The sequence below is a fragment of the Struthio camelus genome, chromosome 4, assembly GCF_040807025.1.
Source record: "Struthio camelus isolate bStrCam1 chromosome 4, bStrCam1.hap1, whole genome shotgun sequence".
Classification (NCBI taxonomy): Eukaryota; Metazoa; Chordata; class Aves; order Struthioniformes; family Struthionidae; genus Struthio; species Struthio camelus.
The window spans coordinates 54185248-54210971 of NC_090945.1; the positions used below are offsets into that span (position 1 = coordinate 54185248).

Genomic DNA, 25724 nt, shown 5'->3' on the forward strand with positions numbered 1-25724 from the left:
CTTGCTCCATATTAAAATGGGCATGTTTTAAAGGAAATGACTAAATAAATCTAGCTAAACCAAAACACCAAGTTAGAGGGAAGGAGACTTGAATTCTATCCCTTTTCCTGCCACTGGCTAACTCAATGACTTTATGAAAAATCCATCATCTCTTTGTACATTATCTGCAAAATGGCATAATGGAACTCATTTGTTTTATAAAACATGCTATGTAAGCGCTGAAGTCTATTACTCATTTACCTGCTTATTGGACAATCTTAATTCTGTCCTAATTCCATCAGTTTCTATAGAATTTCACTGGCAGAAAACTGGAGTAAGATATTGTTGAATCAAGACCTGTAATAAAACGTCTCCAACATTTAAGATTTGATGAGTGCAACATCTGGATGTGTTTTTTTTTTTTTTTTTAAACAGTGTATTGATTTAATAGATTTTGAGGTTGAATTTTTAAAGTAACTAATATTTCAAGAATCTGCTGTCTGTACAATCAAAACAGCTATCTAGAGCTAGGAAACACAAGGATTTACAAGGCAAAGAGGTGCCAGTTTCTGCCTCACTCTAGAGAGAGCTGCTGTTTACTAACTCGTTTCTTAAGTTTCAGCTGATTTGAATTATATTTGCTGAATTAAAGGCAAAAGTTTCATTGAAATTTTGTTGCTGGCATGAATATTTTAAATATATATGTAAAGCAGATTTATTTAAAGCAATTATTTGTAGCAGCTATTTTAAGTGGATGTGGCTTATTAAAGAGAGAGGAAAAAAAAAGATGAGATCTGGAGCTTTTTCCCTACCAAACAACATTTTGAATAGTTGGAAGTTTTAAAAGTTATCAAAACTCTGTTCTGCAGGCTTTGAAGGGATATATAAGATTTCTGAAACTGCCTCTTAGTATTGCGAAGAAAGCATTTATTCAATAATAGCATTGACCATTACTGTCTTTACCTATAATCACATCATTGCACCTATTAGGAGAGATGTTGTTTCTTCATCAGAAAACTCTCTCTGTTCTACCGATGATTCTTCATGAGGACAAACTGAACTTGAAATATTTATTCTAAAATACCAATTCACTTACAGAGGCTAGCCACAAGATGACACGATTAAACACTGTAGAGATACTAAAGGGAACTTTTCTATTCTTTAAAATGTAGAAAACAGTGACTTTTTACTTTTTGAAGAGGGGACTCAGGCGAGAAGTACAAGTTTGTTTTACCCAGAATAAACATAATACATGTAATAATTTGGTTCAGGAAAGTAAATTCTCATCCCTCACCTTTCTCATTAAGATTACGGAAGAGTTTGGATGATCCTTTCCAAACTGGTGGTGTCTCCATAAGTATTTGATTCAATTCCTAAAAAAAAAAGACAAAAAAAGACTTCAGAAACATAAATATACATATCTGACTATTTAATGAAGATACTATCAGATTACCAGTAAATGCTAGGAAATCAAGATGCAAGACAAGGAACTGTATGCAAATCTACTAGTTAATTTAATTACAGTTTATCACAATCACTTCAGAAGTGCTCAAGCATATACATACATTTTGCATATATAACTGGTCATTGAATTGCTAATCTGAGCAAATCTGCAGAACTGGAGACGCAAAACAAATTTGTTTGTGAAATTCACTGCTACCCATGTTCACCGAAGCCAAGAAAAAGCCCCCGTTCATTTCAGTAAGCTTTTGATATAAGTTCCAAGTAACTTTTCTTTTAAAACACAATCTGAACTAAAGTAAATTTCATTAATGAACATAAACATACATAAAAATACTTTACTCTCAATGCAGGGATACAGATACAGTCTTCTTGCAGTTGTAGAAATGTTAAAAAAAAAAAAAAAAAAAAGTATTTTGAGAACAGTTAGTAAAGCACAAATAGCAGGTATAGCTGCTCAATTATTTGACTCCAGAATCTCACAGATAAGTCTGATGTGACAAAACAAAGGAATTAAAGTCTCAGCTTTCTGATGAAGACTAAAAAAGTCCCATCTTTCTTCTACGGCTGCAAATTTACATCATAAAAGAAAGCAACCGTAGCAAAATCTGTGGTTGTAAGCACAGGAATTATTGCCCACCTGCTTTGAAAGGGATCTCCACTTTTTAGCATCTGCAACAAAGGACAAAAAGTTATGAATACACAGAATTTAGTTATGCCAACGTGATGTCATAAAAATCAGACTACCTCTGTACTCAGTGTTGTGTAGCTTTTTTCTGTGCTTACTTCATGAGACAAATCTTCAACTAATTTAACCCAGAAGTCCATGGGCCCTGACTTCCCATGGGCGGGATGCACCCGCGAGTGCTGAGGGAGCTGGTGGATGTTATTGCCAGGCTACTCTCCATCATCTTGGAAAGGTCCTGGAGATCAGGAGAGGTGCCTGGGGACTGGAAGAAAGCCAATGTCACCCCAGTCTTCCAAAAGGGCAAGAAGGAGGAGCCAGGAAACTACAGGCCTGTCAGCCTCACCTCCATCCCTGGCAAGGTGATGGAACAGCTCCTCCTGGAGGTCATCGCTAAGCACATGGAGGACAAGAAGGTGATCAGGAGTAGTCAGCATGGATTCACCAAAGGGGAAATCATGCTTGACCAACCTAATAGCCTTCTGTCAGGAGACAAATGGCTGGGGAGATGAGGGGAGAGCAGCGGATGTTGTCTCCCTTGACTTCAGCAAGGCTTCTGACACTGTCTCCCATCACATCCTCCTAGGTAAGCTCAGGAAGCAGGAGCTAGATGAGCAGACACTGAGGTGGATTGAGAAGTGACTGAATGGCAGAGCTCAGAGGGTTGTGGTCAGTGGTGCAGAGTCTAGTTGGAGGCCTGCAGCTAGCGGTGTCCCCCAGGGATCAATACTGGGTCAAGTACTGTTCAACGTATTCATCAATGATCTGGATGAAGGGACAGGGTGCACCCTCAGCAAGTTTGCTGATGATACAGAACTGGGGGGAGTGGCTGATACCCCAGAGGCCTGTGCTGCCATTCAGAGGGATCTGGACAGGCTGGAGAGGTGGGCAGAGAGGAACCTCCTGAAGTTCAACAAAGGCAAGTGCAGGGTCGTGCACCTGGGGAGGAAATGCCCCATACATCAAAAGAGGCTGGGGGCTGATCTGCTGGAAAGCAGCTCTGCAGACAAGGACCCAGGATTCCTGGCGGACAACAGGTTGATCATGAGCCAGCAATGTGCCCTGGTGGCCAAGAAGGCCAATGGGATCCTGGGGTGCATTAGGCAGAGTGTTGCCAGCCGGTCGAGGGAGGTGACCCTGCCCCTCTGCTCAGCCCTGGGGAGGCCACACCTGCACTACTGTGTCCAATTCTGGCCTCTCCCAGTACAAGAGAGAGATGGCACTACTGGAGAGAGTCCAGCAGAGGGCTACAAAGATGAGGGGACTGGAGCATCTCTCCTACGAAGAAAGGCTGAGGGAGCTGGACCTGTTCAGCCTGGAGAAGAGAAGATTGAGAGGCAATCTGATCAATTTGTTTAAGCATCTGAAGGGGGAGTGTCAAGAGGATGGGGCCAGACTCTTCTCCGTGGCGTCCAGCGACAGGACAAGAGGCAATGGGCAGAAACTTAACCACAGGAAGCTCCATCTGAACACGAGGAAAAAGCTTCTTTCCTGTGAGAGTGACAGAGCACTGGAAGAGCTTGCCCAGAGAGGTTGTGGAGTCTCCTTCCCTGGAGAGACTCAAAAGCTGTCTGGACACGATCCTGAGCACGTGTTCTAGGTGACCCTGCTTGTGCGGGGGTGATGATGATCTCCAGAGGTCCCTTCTATCCTCAACCATTCTGTGATTCTGTCAGTCTGGCTCAAAGTAATTCACTTCATTTTATTTGTTATTAAAAAAATTAGTTTAATATATACCTAGACTCCTAACTTCAACGAAACATTTAAAATGTACAGTTTTAAAATCAAACTCTACTTCAGTTAGAGAAAAAACTTTCTCTCTCCAAAATGCACCATTATAACACTAAACAAGTAACAGAGAGAATTCAGGATAATCTGTGGTATCAATATCCTGAAGCTATTATTTAGTAGTAGTAGCATTACAACCCCGATTGTAGGGGAGATCTGGATTCTGGGGCCTGCTTCAGGGAGTATTCAAACTTTTGAAAGCAAATACAGGAAAATCCTTGAAATAACATCTGAAGCTAAGACTTCTTTCAGCCATTCCTAATCACTCATATTCACGCTGCCATTTAACAGCCTCTCTCAAGCTCAAGTTTTCACAATTAATTTTAGCAGAGAGCTGGAGAGGACCTCCAGTTCAGAGGAGCTCGTGAACTGGTGATCAAAACTGAAAACTGATAAAGAGTAACACTGAGTAGATGCTCTCCTCCTAAGCCCTTAAATGACAGAGTTCAGGAGCAAAAAAAAAGATTTACACTAGTTGTCTAAAATCAGCCAGCAATTCAAGACTTGTGGTCCATCACTGCCCTCTCAAAACAAACTTTTGCACAGATTCAGTATTAAAGGTATCAATGCACTGTGAATATCAGATGGCCAGGTGACAAGTTCACAATTCACAGGTACAAAAGAACTGCTTATTGTGTGGTCAAATCAATTACTTTTTTGATAGATAACAGCTCATTTTTATACAGCAGAACACCTTGTGGTATCACAAAACCCTTCCTTGTGGGTTGAATGAACTTCCTATTTCATTAAACAGTTATCAAGATACAGAAGCTACATGCAATGGTCTTTCATTAGTTCACAGACACTTGCTGAAATTTTAGTTTTACATCTCAGTCACGGTTAGCACTAAAAGCGTTTGTGAATCCCTCTTCTCCCATGACTGAGTGGGGTTATATGAAACAACATCAGATGAGCTAACATATTTTCATACACCTTTCAGTTTAATATTTTTCATGTGAATTAAAGCCTTGTCTCAAAATACCAAAACACTATAGAACAACTTCCTCTGTGATATAGATTGATTTATATTTATGCCTACTACAAAAAAAAAAAAACAAGCAAATGAATATATCTAACTTTCCAATTAGATAATTTTCCAGTCATTAATAAATATAGGTTTATCTTTCTAGACAAGCAAGTGAAGTTTTAAATGTGAAGTTTTAACAGCTAGGTATTAGACTAAAATATTTATAGTTAGCCAGACTAGAGATAAAGGGAACAAAATATACTTCCTCTTTTTTTAATTGGCTTTCTGAAAATATAAACATTTATTCAGATGATAAAAATATAAAATTTCTAGTAGTAATGCATAATAAGTTTCCCTAAATGAAATTCTGCACCATAAAGACAGGAGTATAAGGTTAATCATAGTGTTTATTTTATATTTTCTATGACTGCCTGGAGTCAAAAGTTAGATTTTATAAAAGAAAATATATGTTTACAATACTAGTGAGTGTTTAATCAAAAAAGGAAGTGAATACCCTCTTGACTTTTGCAGGGTTTACAAGATTTCCAGAGTAAATCAATCACAATAGACGCATTCATTCTATCAGAAATCTCATTCAGGTCTAGCCTTATTAGCTTTTCTGTAAAGCAGAGGTAAAGAGCTACTATTATTACTCTTCAAAGGGCATTTTTGCTTTCTGACAAAACTTCATCCATAAAAAAATCCAAGTGTCTGTTCTTTTTTCTGCAAGATAGAGATACTATAGTACATCAGCCTGCATAGACCCAATCAGTTACAACTTAAAACAAACTCAACATGATTACAAAAACCATAATATGATGTTTCTCATTTATTATTTTATTCAGAAAAACACTTTCCTTAAACAAACTACCCTGAATAGAGCAAAACAGAAAATTAAGACTTACCCAAACTGACAAAGTAGTACTTTGACAAAGCCATACTTTGACAAAGATGAAAACTAACACAGTCGGAGATCAGAAGTTGAACGTGGTAATACCCGCAGGTCATCAACTTCATCTATTACTTCGTACTTGTCAGCCTTCTGCCTAACAAGTTTTTAGAGTATCCCAGACAATATGACTTCCATCATATTGAAGTCACCCAGTTCTATTTAGTTTACCCTATATATAACTATCCCTTAATATAAACATCTCAGTTACGTAGTCTCTAAAAGTAAAAGACATCCAGGTTACTTTTGCTTCTGGTCTCAGAGATTAATGAGGTGAACTAAAAGGATTTTGATACAAACAAGGTTTACTACCCTGAACTCGGAAAGGTTCCAACTCTGGATCTCCTCCTTGTTGGTGAGCATGGCACCATCTTAATAGTGTACCAGACATATACAGTGTGGTCAGACTGGTCAAACTATCATACGCTGAGTTAAAGCTAAATGGTTTTTCCCTCCCTCCAACCAAAAAACATCCATTATATGTTACAACAGCTTCATGATCATATTTGTCTATGTTAGGGGACAGGCTGTCCAGGGAAAAACTGGTGAAACCCAACTCAGCAGTAACAGGAAGAGGAAGATCTGGGTATGTGGGCAGAGGAAGTACATACAAAGTCTGGATGTGTATTTGTATCAGTTTCCATGATAAGGAATCTGCTTTCTCGCTTTTAACTGTGGAGAGAAAAAAAGAGTGAAGAACTACTTCCTGGTAAGAGTTTCAAAATTTTTGAAGATTTTATCATCTAAGATCTACCTTCTCAGTCGTCTTCGTTGTTATAAGGAGATTATATCTCTATGCAAAAGTTATAGAAGTTCTGATTACTGATGTGCCATGGCTAAATCCTTTTCTTTATTTCATTACTGCTAAGAGAACAAAGTGGAAAAATCTAACATCTGCCCAGAGCTTTAAGCTGTCCTCTGACTGTTTCAGCTGTTTTTGAGAGTTCTCTACCTCAGCTTTGCGCTGCAGATTTTAGGAAGACTGACCTAAGGTGAGTTGTCATAAATGTTACACCTGAGCAAAGTAATATATTCACTTTTCCCTGAAGTTGTGTTCTGCTGCCGGCACATTGCAAGCCTGACGGCCAGGAAATCAAACTAGATCAGAAATGGATTGCAGTATTTCACTTTACTATCTAGTCAGTCTTTGATATTTAAAGCTAAAATCGACAATAGGTGAATTAAAGATGATAGTTTGTTTTACATTAATTAAATTAACACATAGCGTTGCCTCTGGTAACTTTTAAGTGTAGAAAGCAGAACGTCTGAGGGACTGAAACTCCTGCTCAAAGTACGTTTTTTAGAAGGCCATGATATAGTTCTAGAATCTCTATATGGCACAACCCCCCCCACCGCAAAAAACAAACAAGTAGGTGACCATTCAAAAAGGGAGAAAGCTACAAAACAAAGTTATTCTAAACTATTTAGAGAACTTATATCCTGCCTGCCCATTTACACAGAAAGCACAGAGAAGGATGTAAGAGTTTTATAGCAACACTATACTGTTTAGAAAGAAAACAGAATTGGCAATATAAATGACACAAATTGACTTCTTGTCTTTCATGCCTGCTGAGCTCCGTGTGACATGTAAGACTTCAATGTTCAACTAATAACTTCGAAGGGAATCAGAAAGTAGCACAGATTTGTTTAAAACCTAATGGCAGTCAGAATACTAAATGCATGTACTTGGATATCTGGAAGACTCAGTAGTATCTTTTCACCACAATCAGAAACAGAAATAGCAACCAAAAACAAATGGAAAAACAACATATACTAGTAGCATTTTCCCTAGCAATTTTAAGAATACAAAACACCTGCTTACGTTTAGGTTCATCATTTGTGACAGCCTGAATGAAGTCATATGGAGTCATATATAGCTGTCCTTCAAATTCTAAACTGGCAAACCTACGAAACCGTTGCTCCCGAGGAGTTGCATAAAGGTGCAAATCTTCAAGGTCTGATCTGTTTCCTGTAACCTTCAAAGACAGAAGGGAAAAATTTTCATGTATGAAAAAGTATTGTTTTACAATTGACATTGCCATTCACTATAAGGGAACTGTAAATGTCATGGTGATAATTAGTAAAGTTAAATGCATCCAGGTGTTATTTTATGATAAGAGCTGAAAATTATGATCAGGATTTCATTGCTATCATTTTTAATTTTCTGTAATTTTAGCAATAAACCTTCAAGCACGAAAACTCTTGAAACTACCCTTGCTCATGAGTCATAGAAAAAAGGGCAACTTTAGCTCGAGAAAGACCAGGTAGGTAACTTTAGCAGTTAGACTTTAAATGACTGTTAAAATTATTTCAATTGCCTGAAATTTACAGAAAAAAAGGAAATAATACTATTTTAGTATTTCTTCTTAGTGTAGAGTGTGGCTGTTGAGAACAACAGGCAAGATACCGCCACATTACTTGTGTGTAAACCTTGCACGGATACCCCTGTTTCAAGTATCTAATGCAATCAAAGCTACTATACTTTGGGGAACAGGAAAGGAGAACAGCAGAGTTACTCCTCCAGAATTATACAAGTACTATACGGCATTAAGTTCACACAGCTCATTAGAGTTTATAAATACCAGGAGTATCCGGTATTTCTACCATCTGACTGACCTATGTGTAAACTTATTAATATAAAATTGTAAGTGTTCTAAATTATTACATTGTTGTGTTACACTGACAAGTCTTATAACAGAAAGCATGCTACCACTAACTGAAAAGCTTTTTTAGATCCATAATCAACCACGTTTTTCTGCAGAATCACTATCTTCAAGGAAATATAAGTATCCTAAACGTTGTTATTCAGAGATTTAAAAAAATCAAAACCAAACAGTTTCATAAAAGGAAGAACAATGATATAGTTAACTTTTCCCACTATGTTAAGACAGGAATATAGTATTTATCAGTGAAATTGTCCATGCTGTCATTGTCCTCACTATTGTCACTTCACATGTACCTAAAAAATTCTTTAGGTGTCAAAACAAACTAAGAAAAGGCAACGAATAGCAGATCATTTAACTAAGGCCTATTTTTCTTTTAACAGCTAAGAAAATAGCCAAAAAGAGTTTGTTTTTAAGAGAGGCATCTAAACAGAAATATAACAAGTTGGGAGAAGTTTACAGTTAACGTCTACTAAGAGATAATAGTCTTAAACTACAAGTGGAAATTGGTTTTCAAAAACCTCTTTAAGAATAGGGTTCAGATTTCAGTGATTAGACGGAAAAGCACATTTCTATCAGGTGCTCAAAATGTAGGTTCACTTATCTCCTGTTTTCCATACAGTACACAGTCTTCTGAAAAAGGAACACATTAGTAAGACTACTGCAGTGAAGCAAAAGTAAGTGTTGTGGCCTTAGTTGTAACTAAGAGTTTAAATTATGTTTGTAGAACAGATACAGCACAAATGATTGTGTCTATAAGTGATCACCTTCTATTAGGAAAAAAAAAAAACACCAAAGAGTCCCACATATGTCTAACAATGTAACAAAAAACTCCTAAACTCCTGATTCTATATATATGAACTGTAACACTTTAATATTAGATATAGGATATTTCCCCAGCCTTCTAGAAAGAAAAAGACTATTGACATAGTTCTCTTTCTGCACTGTCTCTAGTCCCCCCAAAGTTACTGCTTGTATTTGATTAAAAAAAAAAAGTTTAAATGGAAAAAACCGTCATAGAAAGTAACACTTTAACAGAAATGTTTATAGAATCACTTAATTTTCAGTAGACTGATGTATATACAAATATAACAGGTTATACCCTTTTACCTGAAAAGCAGCTTTAAAACATGGCACCATAGTCTTCCATGTTTCATCATTTTCAAATGATGACTAAATTAAACATATGACAAAAAAATAATTTCTAACAGCCAGATCAACAAAATTACCTTGGGATGAGAGAAAGAAGCTGAATTCTCTTCTTACATACCAATATGTAAGCCAAAATATTTACGGACTACCTCACTGTCTGAATATTATGGTCATGCTGATCCTCTGTAGCTCAGTGGCATTCAAGCTATGCATGGCTTCATGCAAGATTTACATTAACTCAATTTTTTAGTAAGGCTTGTAGTGACATAACTGATTATTCCTGTATTTGAAGTTTAATAATGTATTTTTTTTCTGATGCATAGGTCATTTTACCACTATTACATACAAACATGCTTTTGAATAAATGCAGGCAGTAAGCATGAGTAAGTAATTGTAAGCAATATTGCTGCAAAGCCCACTTTCAGAGAAGAAACTGCTTCAAGGCCACATTACACATGAAGTATGCGTAATGAATCAAAATCCTACAAAATCAGGAGAATCTGTGGATAATGCAGATTTAAGAAATGTCATGTTACTTTTTGATCATTGTAATATCTGGAGCCCATGTTGAGGTTCTTTGCTCTCTGAGAATTCACACTACCTCAGGTACTGTTGCTTAAATTTCCCTTGAGACACTTAGAAAAGCATTTCTTAAGTTTTCAGACACGTAGTTTAACATTATGTTAAGTGCTCTGTGCTACTGCAAGAATAAACTAACGTTCTGCAAACACAGAATTTTCAAGACACGCTTAAACTTAACAACTCATGTCAGTACACAGATCTGCAAAATCTTAACTTCTGCTCCATTTCAGCCAATCTACTTTTTCCCCTCTAACTGCAGCCCAGGCCAGCATTTCACCCTCCAGCTTAAAGTAATTTTAAGCCGACATGAGTAGAACTTGCCACCAAAAAGAGCAGTACCTCCCTAAAGAGTCGATACTCTGCATGCCCTCACTCTGGCACTTAGGCTGGCTTTGCTAAGTGTCACATTGGCTAAGGGTACTGATCTGACTGAGAACTTTTTGTTTTGGTGGTGGTATTTTCTAGCTAGGTAAATTCCTGGATCCTTCCCACAAGTACGGTATTTGTTCCAGAACTTAGGCCACAGGAACTTGCAGTTTTGTGGGAAGAAAATATCACTTTTTTTTTTTTTTTTTTTTTTTTTAGCAGCAGGGTGCACCTATTTCGGGTTCAACTGATAGGGATACTGTAGGCTTCAGTATAATTTTATTCTGAGGAATAACAATACCATTTTTATTTTGAATTTTGTGGTTTCATGTAAAAGAACCAAACAAGGCCGTTTCTGCTAAAGATCTAACGTGAATTAAAACAAACGTATACAGGACTTAAGTTACCATATTAGATCACTGGTCTCATACAAAAGTGTCCAAGTAAAAGCTAGGCAGGATCTGGCTGCAGAAGACTAGTTATACACCCTAGTGAATGGGGAAATAAAACTGTTGTTTGGCAATATTATTACTTTTAGTCCAAATCTCTTGTTCAAAGCTTTCCTTCTTCTTCTACTACTGCTTATCAATTCATGAAACATACAGTAACTCTCTTTAATAAAAATCTTTAATTATTAGGAATTAACTAATGTTAATTAAAAAGTCAAGATATTCTAAAGCACGACCTCAACCTAGACCTCTTCAGGCACTCATTTAAGGAATTCTTCCTAATATATAATTAGGAAATATTTTTATTTCTCCCCAATATTAGCAGATGATAATCCAGTGAGGCAGCTATGCGCATTTTAGTGACATCACAACTTGCTCCCCTTTGATTTATTTTGCACTCATGCCCAAGTGAGGCAATCATTGTAGCAGTGCTAGTATCCAATCTAACAGACACATCAACAAGACAGAGAAAGTAGATGCTGACTACCTCAGGGAAAGCAGGGTTGATGAAGCAGTGAGTAGAACTCACTAAGATTCCAACTTCTATTTGAAGTTTTAAAGCTTACCCAGACTAAATCTCTCAGTAATTATCAAAAAAATCTTCAAAAACTTTCATGAAAGTACATCTCTTTGACAAACAAAAGAGGGGAGTTTTTTTAACGCTTCTGTTTACTAATCCTCTTGGCATTCCTGTCTACTAATTACAATGGTCTTGTATCACATTATAGCTCTCTGCCTTTTAAAAACTGGACACAGCCATTTCCCTCAAGTCGAATGTCACGAAACTCCCAGCAGTAGTATTATGCAAAATGTATGAGTAGCAGGGTAGTTCTGGTTTACCTGCTTATATACACCGACCTACCTAGGTTTACAGAACTTTCAGAGGAAAAAAAAAAAAAAAATAGCCCTACAGCTGAAACCAGTAATCTAGCAGATAGCCATAATTCCCATCCTCCAACTTCACAAGAAGTGAAACCCAAAGTGAACCAAAGAAATAAAAGAAATAATAAATAAAGAAATAATAATAAAGTGTAATAAATACACTTATCTTTTCTCTATTCCCACAAAAATCTAAGCATTTAAAGTGGAAATCAAACAGCTCACAGCTACTATCCTTCTACCCCTTCCTCTCCCAAACTCTGCTACCATGTTGCTCTGTATTTCCCCCACTTACCTAATCCTCACACCAACAGGATATTTTAAAACAATTTCTAAAATAGATTAGATGATTCAGCACTTGTACATAAACCATAACCAGACAAACGAAACATTTAGAGGGAAACGTTTTCCACAAGAAAACGCATCCTAATGTCAGCTTATCAAAACATGGAAAATAAAAATTCAATTGAAGACCAAATAGTAACTTGGCAGGGTACTTTTTCTGAACAGACAGTATTACATTTCAATTATGTGTGCTTCCATGTAAATATATGCTTCAAATGTATTTATGAACAGTCTAAAAGATCTGGAAAAAGGCCTACAAAGTTTCATAATTATTATATGCAAATGACGATGATAATGCTCTCTCCCTAACATAAGGTCTTTTAAGGATTCAATATAATTCCTAAACATTCCTTTCTAGAAGTACTGCATTTACAGCAGGCAGTCTAAAGCTGCATCTTTATTATGGACACCTGACTTTAAGTCAGTCAACTCTGAAAGCACTGCTGACAGAACTTCCTTTAGCGGGACAGCCCTGCTGCCTAACAGCACCGTCCTCTCTCACACAGCTTGCATCCTTGGCCCTGCAGCTGGCTACATTCCAAATGTCAAAGTGATTTCTTACATATAAAACACTTCTGCTCATGTTTGCAACTTCATGATAAATAATGTCCTTCCCAATTATTTTATGAATTGTTTTCTCTATTTATTCACAGCAAACGCAAAGGAAGCAAGTTTATGCTTTCTACCAAGCAAAATTACTTCAAAACTCATTACCATTTTGGCATACTGCGTCTATCAGCAGAGACAACTCAAAGAGCACTGAAAGCCAAGTATGCTCACCAAAGGACTTCAACGTGCTACTCAGACTTCCTTGAAACGTGGTTAATCTCCATTTCTGGTCCCGTATTTGTCTTATTAGCAGTCTTATCTCAGAGATATGGTCTGGCTGAATTTGGTATAATGCAAATTAACCTGTATGGTCACCCAATGAAATCCATGCAATAACTCTGCATCGCTGAAAAATGGCCTAACGGAAAAGATGAGCCTGCAATAGTTACGTCCTCTAAAACACTTTGAAAATGTCGACAAATAATAATGCTATGGCTCATGTTCAATGAAAATAAGGTGCACAAGGTAAAAAAAAAAAAAAACAAAAAACAAAAGACACCATTACCCTTGCTATTAAAAAACACAGAAGGAATGTTGCTTGCCAAGGCTCATATTATTCAATGAGACTCATATTAGTCTCATATTACATTAAGTCAGTAATTCAGAAATTTTACTCTGTGACAAAAGATCTAGTTTTCCCATGGAGATAAACTTAAATACCAGATATAGGATTTACTGTTTGAAAATTAGAAAAACTGATGCCTGCAAGCTGATAAAACTCTGCAAAAGTAACCTGACAGAATCAGTTATGAAAAGCCAGAACAATACTCCAGTTTTCAGCTTCTAAGAATATCTACAAATAATGTCTACATTAATGTCTACAATATTTTACAAAATAAATAGGTAAAAATGTTGTGTGTGCAAGCGTATATGACGCGTAAACCTCCAACAGTGTCACACAAAACAAAACTTTGCAGTGTTCCAAGTCAAATCAGTGCTTTTTTTGTTTTTTCCAACTGACACAAAGGTGTGACTACTTTAGCTAAAGAAGCCAACATTTACTGCTGAAAGTACTTTTTGCTTGCAGTCAAAAATGTGTTATGTTACAGCAGTTTAATCTTTAACCAATTTATTTCAAGCAAGTTTCTTTGAATTTTTCCTTGCAAAGTAATCTGTCTTCCATCAATGAGAATCCGTGCAAATTATTAAAATAAAAAGGTTTTCAAAGCAATGCTGTTCCTTACTTCCTTCATTTACATTTGACTTCAGGCTTATTTAATGTGCTCCCATGTAGATAAAAGTAGCACAATTTTGTTTTCATGCTGGGTGGCCAAAAGGTTAAACGTCAAGTTCCCAGTGTGGGAAAATCCCAAAGTAGACAAAACTGTTTTGATGCTCAGCAAAGTTATATTTCTAGCAGACTGCTCAGATGTAGCACAGCCAACAACTCTGTTAGCTGATCCCTCTTCATTGAGATAAGGACATTATAATATTAAAATATTTATGAGCATAGGAGGCTGGAATGTATTTAAAATGCTGTAAAAAGGGCCCTGCTCAAATACAATTCCTTTACAGGAAATCCTTGGGGCAAAAATATTTACCTATGATCACAGCTATTCCAGAAACCCTCCAGAATAAATATTATGCCACAATATTCTCCGACACCCTTTCTTACACTGGTTTCACATGGAATTTACTTAACCTCTAGCAGTTCTTCAGGAAGCTTCAGTCGGTATGTATATCCTGCTATACGTGTCCATATGCTTCACTGCGGGCAAGACTAAAACATATTAGTAGCTGGATCTGTCAGTCACAAACGTGTCGTCATCTTTAATATCTTGAAGAAGACAGAATTACTGCTGGGAGGTAAACATTCCTTTCCCTTCAGCTGCATATCACCTCAGATCTCACTACAGCTGGCTGGCATCCTTCTCAGGATGAGGACAGTGAGGACTTTCAGATATTATCAGCCAAAGAGCTAACCACTTTCCTACATTTGGAAATTGACCTGTTACATGAAAGGCATAATAATATTTAAGAGAAAAGGTTAGCTATGAATGATCCTTGAACAAATGAACCTTTACACATCTCTTATAGCAGCATCCTCGTCAAGCAGGCAGAGGAGCCTACTCCCTAGGGGAGTTCACCTTATTTTTTTGGAGTCAACGTCTTGTTCTTCATTTCACAGAGCTGGAAATATATGATGTAACCCACTTAAAAATGTGCAGCTACAAATAAACTTGACCTTTTGAGTATTTTCACAAGGAGACAGTTTGACAGTACTGCTGAGATCCTAGAATAAAACTCTAGAAATATCCAAAGTATATAGCTTCCTTCTGGAAATGAATGTGCCTTCAAGAAACTTGGTCAAGTAATTACTCTGGGTCTCCTCCTCCCTTCCCCTCCTCCTCCTTTTAATTCCTAAATCACCTCTGAAGGAAGTTATTTCCCAAGGATATTCAGTAAAACAGATTGGAAATAGGGACATGATGTTCACTAACATTTTACGAAGCGAATATTATTCTAGAAGAGCTCTCTTTGCAGCACTAAATAAGTCATTAATAGTATTTTCTAAGAGAAACTCCATAAGCTGTAAGAGATGACAGTGGAAGCTTGGAAGTAAGGAACATGAAAATAAAGAACTAAGGATAAATAGTCTCTTGAGGAATTCTGCTACTGCATTACTGATACTACATGGTCTTCTAACATTGCTACGTTTCTGTGATAAAAACACCATACAGAGCTGTTCTGGCAAGGTAAATACTTTGTAAGTAGTAGGTTGTCCAAAACCTTCGGGATCAGGGCCCTTCTTGAGTCAACATTGTTCTCAGTTTCCCAGCACAGAGAATCTACTTCACATCCAAATAACTGTTTCCTGTTCTGCATTAGCATCTCCTAGACTTAAAATGAGCTGCCTGTCAGGAGAGCTCACCCAGTCAACACCCAGACCTTCACATACGAAACCTGCAGGTCTGAGGGCAGAATTTGACTTCGGTTCCAAAGTGATACACGAAAGTGAACTGGGAATTAAAGGCTTTGTGGGCACTGGTGACAAATTCAACTGTAAAACTGTTGCCTTATTATAGCGGCCAAGATATTGTTCCATGTAATCACACACAACCCCCAGGTCCTCAGGGCTGGAAGTATTCACAGAAAAGCATATGGGAAGGGGGAATCCTGTAGCAAGCCTAGGTTCATGCTGCTTCTGTAGTACATCTTACACCCTACCTCCAGTGAAAAAAATATATAGTCAAGCAAGTATTTTTTGCACTGACCACATGAGATTTGCCTGCTCTAAAAGTAGGCTATGTCACTGACCTCATGTTGATGACATATATCAAAGCTTACTCGCCTACTAGTAGAGCAACTTCTTGTTCACTTGCACATAAATTCACAGTCATGCTGCTCATCAAGTTTCATACTTTGCTGTAGGAGACTCAAAGCATTTTCTTCATTATTCTGAAATTATATATCTCATCTCTGAACTGAGATCTCGCATTCCCAGGAATGGGAAAGCGTCCCATTGACATCTGTCGAGTCTTCAGCACTAGGCCTAGAATCTAGAAACCCTTTTAAAATGTATTGGTTCCATACCTAAAATATTAAAGCACCAGTAAAATATTAGATATCATCAGTAGAAGAAAGCAATCAATTATCACGGTAAATACAAAATCCTTGTATTCTTAAATATTCCATCACTACTGATAAGTATTGTTTAGATTCGGTGCTAGAATCTGAAGAAAAGTAACCTGCAGAGATACTGCTGGGCCCAGTATGACTCCTGAACACCTTCACAGGCCACATGAACATGATCTGGAAGCAGGTGACCTGCAAGAAGAGAGTCACTCCTGGAAAGTCAAAATAAACTAAATTAAAAAAAAAAAAAAACACCCCAACACCACCACCGCCCTTTTTATTGTCTAGAGCGATCAGAAACCTCTTCTACTGTCTACTGGAGCTGCCTCGATGAAACAATTCTCCTTACTACACACTTAGAAAAAGTCAACCAAGAAGGAATAAGGAAGACAAGCATCTTTGAATTAGAGATTAGACATGGATGAGATAGCTACAGTTATCTTGAATGCTTTTGATCACTTCGAATATTTGAATATCTACTGTGATACCCTCAAACCAGTTCTTAACTATTAAAATTAAATTATTCATCACCAATTAATATTTCAGACCAGATTTGTTTGTATGGAACCCAAGAACTAGGGGAGGAGATGGACATTGTTTTGCCCATATTAAAACTACTTGAAATTTGTTAAGAATCTCTAGCAAGTCTGTATTTTGAGAAGGAGATCTCCAAGTTTCACAAGGAGCGGTCATTTTAGTACCAGGAGTGTTTTTTTCATGGGTCTGTTAAGTAGTAAGTTATGAGTCTATGAAAATCTTCATCCAAAGGTACTCATTTTGTCAGCTAAGTCCTTAAAAATATCCATCTGCTATATGGTCATCCCAGGTCATCCCAGGGATGAGGCATAAAACGTGCAATGTAATTGCTTCTACCAGCTGCTATAGATTTACAGCAGCAGACACCAAGACTGAGAGCAGAGACACCATCTGCCTCTTGCTCCCAATGATCCAAGTAACCCTGGGAAAAGCAGCCTGCAGGAGGGAAGATTAGGAAAAGGCATCCAAAGAGAAATCCTAGGATAAGGCATAAAAGCCTGGACTGGCTGGGAGAAAGGGGCGGGGGGGGGAAGAAAGTCTGGATGATTTGCTTTGGAGGAAGAGGAAGCAGATTGAGACTGGAAATGAAATAGGGAACTAGTGAAATAGGAGAGGAGAAAATAAAAAATTGGAAAGACCTAGAAGAAAGTGTCAGACTCTGTGGATCAGGAATGAAATAGAAATGCCTTTGACTTGTCCTTGACCTTTCAAAAACTGGAAAAGACCCCAAGATACTTGAGCCTCATCATTCTTTGTTGATCAGTACATCATTGTGGAAAACCTCCTGGCAAAACATGCATCTCATTTCCATCAAACTCATCTATACAGAAACAGCAGGTTATCATTCTCCAGCAATTATTCCACATGCACGTACTCTGTGGTAGATCCTAATATTGCTGACACTTAAATGACTTCTCGTGATGGAACTTCCTACTACAAAAGCTATTACATTTTTTTAAAAACTATTAAACACTATTAAAATTGCTAAGCTCAGCACTTAAAATTAGGAAATTAAAAAAAAAGTTATAGTCCCTTGGGCAACATAAATTCAGCCTTCTAGTAAAGGACATTGCAATACAACACCATCCACACACTATTTCCTGTGCATTTGCTGCAACTTGAACGTGAAATCTGCATATCTTTTTCCCCGGATGACTCCTCGGGGGGGTATATTTAGACACCTGCAATGAAAGAGGTGGTGTCCATATGAACTGTCTCTCCATTTACTGCTACGGCGGAAGAGCGCACAGTGAATGGGAAAGGGGCTACACTCGGCAAATCATTTCAACTAATGGTTCTCAAAAGAAGCCCACAAATCGTCATATGTCTAGAAGGAAATCCTAAGTGGTGTACAGGTCACAGATGGCGCTCATGACCAAAGGAGCTTCCTTTTGGTAGTTCACCACCTGGATCCTGTATTTTTTTCTCTACCTGTAGTCTCTCTCTACTGCCACATAAGTCCTTCAGAAGCACTGCAGTCAACAATAAAAGTACAGGAATCCACTAACTCAAACCACAAATCCCACAGCTATTTGATCCTCGTTTTTGGGTGCCTAACTTGGAATGCTGAGCACTCAGACCTGCAATATGAATTCAGTGAGACCGCCAGTTCATAAGCAAGAGCTGCAATGTAAAGCTAAGTATTCTGAGATGTCAGTCTCTATGCATCTTAGTTTGGCCACACAAACTGAGTGTCTACATTTGAACTTAATCTTTCAAATTCTTCTTGTTATGCAAACTGAAATTTGAGTTAATTACAGTCTCTTTCCATACAGGAGCATAGAAACAAGCATATTAATATTTTTCAGTTGCTACAGTAACAAGCACCACAAAAAAGAAAAGGAAAAAAAACTCTGAACAGAGTGGGTTATGAATAACATGGCATTTTTAATGTAAAAAAACAAGTTTTAACCACATGGAATAACAGGATACTGACAAACTGCTTGCTCATGAGAGGCTACCAAACCAGCTCGACACACTTTTTTATTTCCTATAGCCCCCTTGTCTTGCATGATGCATAGTCTTAAGGGTTTCACACATAACCTTAATGCTGACATCTTAACTTTAGACTTTGCAACTTCAATGTTTTTACAGTGGTGTGTATAGAAATACATAACCACACAGTGCACTGAACTTACTGGCTTTTCTGGGGTGCAGCAGCCATCTTTCCCTCAAAAGGAGCTTGAAAAGACTAAACGGGTAGCTAGAGCAATGTCAATTTCTCTCCAACCAAAACAATGTGCGAAGCTGAAATAGTTTTTCTTAGGTCCTCTGTGCCCTAAGCACATGCTCAAGACACCAAGTGCATGGGAAGTCAAAAACATCTGTCTCAACTTCCCTTCATAAAGGATGCTGCGTACAGAATCTACCTTCTGGCTAACGATTCCAAGCGTAACAGCTAACAGCATTCATGCTTGAGCCTAAGGACCCCACCTGCAAAAATGTAGTTCCTATTCCTGCACGTTTTCCAACATAAACTTGACCTACAGAAAGCAGGCCATTTGCACTGCCCATCTTCAGCCTTAAAAGACACCATACTGACAAACTGCCTAATCAGGGCTGCGGACTTTTTATATATATATATATATGTATAGGTAAATGTTTTAATGAAAAATAAGATATAATTATCATATGCTAAATACAGCAGGAGTTTTTCATTTATCACAGGATATTTCATTTTCAGAGATGATATCTCAACTGTTTCGTATTACACGCAGTTAGTTAACTCATGCATTTGAGGAACCGGCCCAACGTAAGCGCTACCCATTCGCGCCAAGCGAGGCAGTTCTGCGTAACCCCGTCACACGGCACAGAAACTTCTCTTGTTAAGAGGAGGTAATTGTTCCAAATACAATAAAGACACCGAAACGCAGATTTTGCGCTATCTCAACAGCGGCTCCCTTCGTGACTTCCTAATGAAGGCGAAACCCCTGACCGACGACAGCCCCACCGCGGACGGCGGCGGCCCACGCCCCGCGCCGCCCGCCGCCCGCCCCCCGCTCCTCTCCGCGGCGCGGCGCGGCGCTTTCCAAGGCAGCGGCGACCTGCCGCGGCGGCGCCCGCCCTCCGCGGGGCCGGAGGGGCGAGGAGGCCTCCCCGCCGCCGGCTCGGCCGCGCCGGGTGACCTCGGCCGAAGCGGCAGGCAACGGCACGACGCTTCTCCAGCCCTTCCCCTGGTGTGCCACCCGACAGCGCCCGGCGGAGCCCAAACCGGCCTCCTCGGCCCCGCCGCTGGTTTCGGCCCCGCGGCGCGGCCGGCGCAGCAGGCCGCCCCCGCGCTGCCGGGGCGGCGCGCACACACACCTACCGGCTCCTTGGCAGCGGCCGCCACGGGGATGGGGAGCAGCGCCCGGGCCCGGCCCGGCTCGGCGGCGGCGGCCGCCTGCTGCCGGGGGGACTCCCGCCGCCGCCGCTGCTCCGACAGCCGGTACCCCGCGTAACCGGCGAGCGCCGCGCCCGCCGCCGCCGCCGCCCAGCCCAGCTCCCGCCGCCCCCGCCGCGGCCCCGCCGCCGCCGGCCCACCACCACCACTGCCGCCCCACAGCCGCCGCGCCAGCTGCGCGCTGGGCGCGGGGCGCGCAGCGGGGCCCAGGCGGCGGCGCCACCGCAGCAGGCTGCGCAGGGCGGCCATGGCCGCGGCTCCGCCCCGGTGACAGGCGGGAAGCGCCCCCCCCCCCCCCCCCACCGCCGCTGGGTCCCGGCGGAAGCCTCGCGAGAGGCGGGGAGGGGAGGTGGCGGCCCGTAGGCCGCCCCCCCCCCCGACCCCCGCCTCGCCCCGCCCCGCCGCTGCAGCCGGGGGAGCGGGCCCGACACAGGGGTGCGAGGAGCGGGAGGGTCCCGCTGCCATCCAGCGCCGACCCCCCCCCCCCACCAGCTCTGGGGACCCCCCCCCCCACCTTTGGTTGTGTGCTGCCGTCTGGGATTCCCTAAATACCGGTCGGCTACAACCTGCTTCCGCCCACCAACCCTTCCCTCTCCCCCTCCCCCCCCGCAATACCCCCAGGAAAGTGAGGTTTCACCCCCTTTTCAAACATATATAGCGTTCATTTCATTCCGAGTTGAAAAAAATCGACCCTTCCCCTTTCTCTCCCCCCTGGACTGCAGTGTTTTCTGCTCTCGTAACCTTGTGTTTTGAGACCACCTCAGAGGAAACCACCGACACTTCCCGTGTGGGCAGCCTCTCCGCTGATAAATACTGGTGGCTTCGGTGAAGCTCCTTCGCGCACCAAGTATTAGTTAAAGCGCAGCTGACAGAGATACGCGTGCTGCGTTGTCCCTGGCTGGCGCAGGTGGGCAGCAGGCCTCGCCGGAGACCTTTCGCGGTAGAGCCTTTTCCGTGGTACCGCCTGCACTACTGCGTTGCCGAGGAACTCCATGAGTTGCATGCAGACATCTCAAGTCACAGCGCGCTTTTTTGCAGTGCTCCAGGTGCAGCCTCAGCCTTTAACCATTGGAAGTGTGTTCTCCCCTTGAAGAACACACTTAACTGTGTTTCAACCAGTTTTGCTTTTTTTTTTTTTCCTGAATCATTGATGACTTTGTATATCATTATGCATACGATGTCCAAATCTAATAAAATTAATTTTTTGTTAATGTCAGCTGCGTTGTTTATAAATATAATATAGGTGCATGCGTAAAGGGAAAGGCTTGCCACCTAAGCAGAACTACTTCTCTGGACTAAATGATACGACACTAAAGAACAATATTTACGTGTCAAACAACGTAGTTTTGAATACTCAGCATGACTGAAACTCAAGCTTTTTCCTGTAGTTACCTAAATAAGGGTTTAAGCATTCCATTTGGAAACTTTTGTTGAGTGTGACTCTTGAATCTTTTCAGATCTACCTGCCTGATCAGGAGACACAGTTGACCAACAGAGGACCTTTTCTAAATAGCCTAGTGTTTCCATTTAATTTAAAAAAACTTCAGGGCAATATAGTGTCCTGAAGCTAGTCTGTTTGCTGAATGACTCATCAGTCACTTAAACTGTGGACGCAAGCCATGAGTTATCTCCCTGTTCACATTGTTGCCCTCAAATTGGCATCTTTACCCACAATTTAATGACTTTTCAATAACACCTTTAGGCTAATCTTTTGTTCACTTCAAAAAACCCAACACACATCTGTAACTACTTATGTCTTCTCTGGTGAGGTGTTTGGTAGGAACACAAGTGCAGTTTATTCATGCAGTAGGTCAAAGATGGTAAGCTGGCTGCACAGTTTATGTCTGCAGATTCAGAGGCCATCTAATTTACATAAATCAAGGTGCATTTTCTTCAGTGACCCAGCTAGTGAACTAATATAAAAGCTACTCAATGAGACAGCCTAATACCTGTCACGTATATGGAAATGGTCCACTCTCGGTGGACCTAACTGGATGTGAATGTGTGCTCACCGTCTAGCTTCTCTATCCCATGCCGCTTACACGGGAGTTATTCATGTGTATCCACAGAAACATGGACATGAAAACCATGAATCTAAAAAAAGAAACTATGAATTTCCGTCCTCAAGGAAAGAAATAAAAAAATAGTAGAAGTGCTTGAAAAATAGAACTCCCTTTCTGTTGGAAATTTTTCAGCGTTTTTCCCTCCTGAGTTTTTGTAGTATGAATATATAAATGCTTATACATACCTATGTGTAACTGTATCAGTTCAGAAGAAAAAGTTCTGAATGCTTTTAATGTAGGAATGTAAAAATGTTTAATTCCAGTACTCTCTCTTGGATTCCCCCCCCCTCCCCCGGACGGCATTTTGATATTCTGAGATCAAACTATTTCCTTGTTGGCTGTTAGTCTGAAGTGAAACACTTGGTTTTCATCCAGGTTAACATTAATTCTGTATCTATCCTATTTAAATTCCACACGTCCATGTTGATATTCCCCATTCTGTGGTTCCTCATGCCTCAGTTGTCCCTTTTTCTCTCTATTTGCCCAATCTTCTGGGCTGCCTGGACTTCTTCTCCCAGTGCATGCTTAGCAGGTAAATCTTATATCACTGAATCTTTTTGAATAAAGCACAAAATAATTATAACATTCACCAAATTGTACAGTAAGAGTTATGTACAAATTAATGCACAGTATTTAAAAAAATCTCTACTGATACCTAGGCACATTATGCATTATCCAGGTTTGCCTGCCAGTTGTGACTGTGGGGCTGTGGGATTCAGTCTCACAGGCTTTTCTCATCTTTCATGCATTTGAACAGAGTGGGGCTATTGCTGACTCAAGCTACTATAGAAGGCGGCTCACCTTTGGGTTGATATTGTCTTAGTGGACAAGTTAACAAAATAAAAATTTTCACAGAAATTCCAGAAACTTTATCAATTTTTTTTGAAAATGACTACCTTTAAGAAGAAAAATACTTCAGTCTGTCTGAAATGTTTTGATGAAAAATAAAAAAAAATGCTCAAAGTAAAAAATATATATGTATTGCTTTTAAAGGGCTGTAGTAAAGTAAAAAATATATATGTATTGCTTTTAAAGGGCTGTAGTTTCATCTTTCAGAAGGAAATGCAATCTTGCTGTGAATGTGGAGGCTTTATTTAATACTACATCTACCAATTATGTTACTTCGGTAGCCAGTTGCTCTGTTAAAAATATTCATAGTTTCCCGTCAAATTTTGTCTTCACTGGATCTTGCTATTAAATTAGAAACCGTTAATGAAAGAAATTACCTTCCCAAATAGGTACTTGCAATTAGTGATCAAGTCCCTTCATGTTTTTTTATGGGATTGATAGGTCAAGTGTTTTAGTCTCTTCTCCTACTGTTTTTTCAAACCTTGATTCATTCTTCTAGCTGTCCTTTGAACATTCAGCATGTTCAAATATTCGTTTTAAAGTGTGGGCATCCAAGCTGTCTACATATGATTCTGTGCGGTGATAATACCACAGACCTATTTCTACCCAGCACTCCTTAAGTATTCAAGGATGCCACACATTTAATTAGCTAATGCAGCCCCATATGCGTTCTGTTGTGACTCCTTTTTTTGACCCACTGCTTCCTGTAATACAATGTCCATCCTTTTTCTCCTAAAATCCAGTCCCTCACTATGTTTCAAACATTGATGTGATCTAAGAAGATAAATATCCAAATATAGGGCTTGTGATTAATGCTGTTTGAAATGTGGGTTTATATAAGAATTATCAGTTATAGAATAGCATGGAGGGATCAGAATTGCATGCAAGGACCCTAGTGACAGGGACCAACAGAAACCAAAGACCGTCCACATTTCAGAGAGACGTAACAAGCTCACAAGATTATGGACATTTATCTTCTGAGCATCTTCCTATTCTAGTGCTAGAGAAGTTTTGTTTGTGCACCTTATCAGATTATGACCTGATTTGTACATCTCCATGTATAGAATTATTCAAACGTTAAGATTATTCTATTATTTTCTTTTTAGTAAATCCTACATAAGCATACACACTATTTTACGCAGACTTGGCAGTGCTCTGAAAGCCTCGCTGTAGCTCCTGCAGGTTCTGCTAGTCTTGCTGAAAGCAGCCAGCCGTGTTTGCTTGTCCAAATACAGGAAGAATCTGGAAATGACCATGGTATACAGATGTCTCCAGCTGAGTATATTCCTTTATCTTCTACTCAATGGATTTTGTTCCACCCAGTGTTTCCTTTCTCATATATTCATGACCCTCCATTCATTCTCTTAGCCGATATTTTATTATATCATTAAAATTTTATGGCTGGCACAGCACTGTCGTAAGAGAGTTCTAAAAATAATGAAGGCACAATAAACTCCAGGACATAAAGTTTTACAGCTTACACCTTTTTCTAACCAACCTGTTTTTATATACACAAAAACACACACATACACTGGTCATATACATATATTTATATATATGCACACACACACAAAAATATAATACATGTAGTGTATATTATATACATATATATTATATATATACAAGTTTAGTTTGGTACATATGCTATATATACGGCATATGTTTCAAAGTTTTCAGTCCATTGCTTTCTTCATTCCCTTGGTAGCCATGAGGTACTGCCTATGACAATATGGTATTCTTAGAAAATGTACAGTAATTATATTGTCTACAGAAGCCCTAACGACTTGCTGTGGAAATGAAAACTGGACCACATGTATTTGTTCAATGACATTGAAAGTGCTGTCTCTAGGAAGTATACGTAAAGTCGATTAGATTGTACTGTATACTTTAAGTTGAATAATGTACTATTGTAAAAACACTCTTCAAAATTATTTAACTTCCCATGATATAGTCTCAGAAGGTGCAAAAAAAAAAACTTTAGTGTTATCTTTTCCTGTCACATGACTAGTGCAAACAACAAAAAAAAATTCTTATCTTTTTGTTTCTCTTCTGGTACTTTATAAAATAGCATAACCGGTTTAGTGCCCAGACATTAAAGACTCCACTCGGAAAAGATCGACGTTACACAGTCCACTCTACTTGAAACGTCTCAATTATATAACAGAAAAGAGTTAGTTAGCCATAAGGGTCTTCCAGTATGTGATGGCTGAAGATATTTAAAAAGCCCTTCTCTGCTGGGGACGGTGGTGCCATCTAAGCAGAAGAGCCCTCTCCTGTTCAGGGGGCTCAGGGAGTCCTGCCGGGGTCCGGGAACCTTCTCCCTAACGGGGCACCTCTTGGCTCAGAAGAGTTTACCTCCCTCTACTCAGCAGCACCCTCCGAGTGCATGTCCTGCACCGAACGTGGCAGCTGTGATGAACTAATCACGGTTTGATCTTGACCT

At 39.7% G+C, this 25724-nt stretch overlaps 1 protein-coding gene across 2 annotated transcripts in view; it reads right to left on the bottom strand.

Annotated features, from left to right (window-relative positions):
* The window catches only part of MICU3 (mitochondrial calcium uptake family member 3), a 58450-nt gene extending 37832 nt beyond the window's left edge, over window positions 1–20618 (bottom strand). Inside the window, exons 1-4 of one of the 2 annotated variants that reach the window (XM_068942786.1) lie at window positions 20295–20618; window positions 7652–7805; window positions 2081–2112; window positions 1274–1352 (exon numbers count right to left, since the gene is read on the bottom strand). In XM_068942786.1, the coding sequence (XP_068798887.1) occupies window positions 1274–1352; window positions 2081–2112; window positions 7652–7805; window positions 20295–20618 (589 nt within the window). The remainder of the gene's footprint in view (window positions 1–1273; window positions 1353–2080; window positions 2113–7651; window positions 7806–20294) is intronic. The other variant, XM_068942787.1, reaches the window with a different exon arrangement.
* Window positions 20619–25724: the final 5106 nt, after the last annotated feature.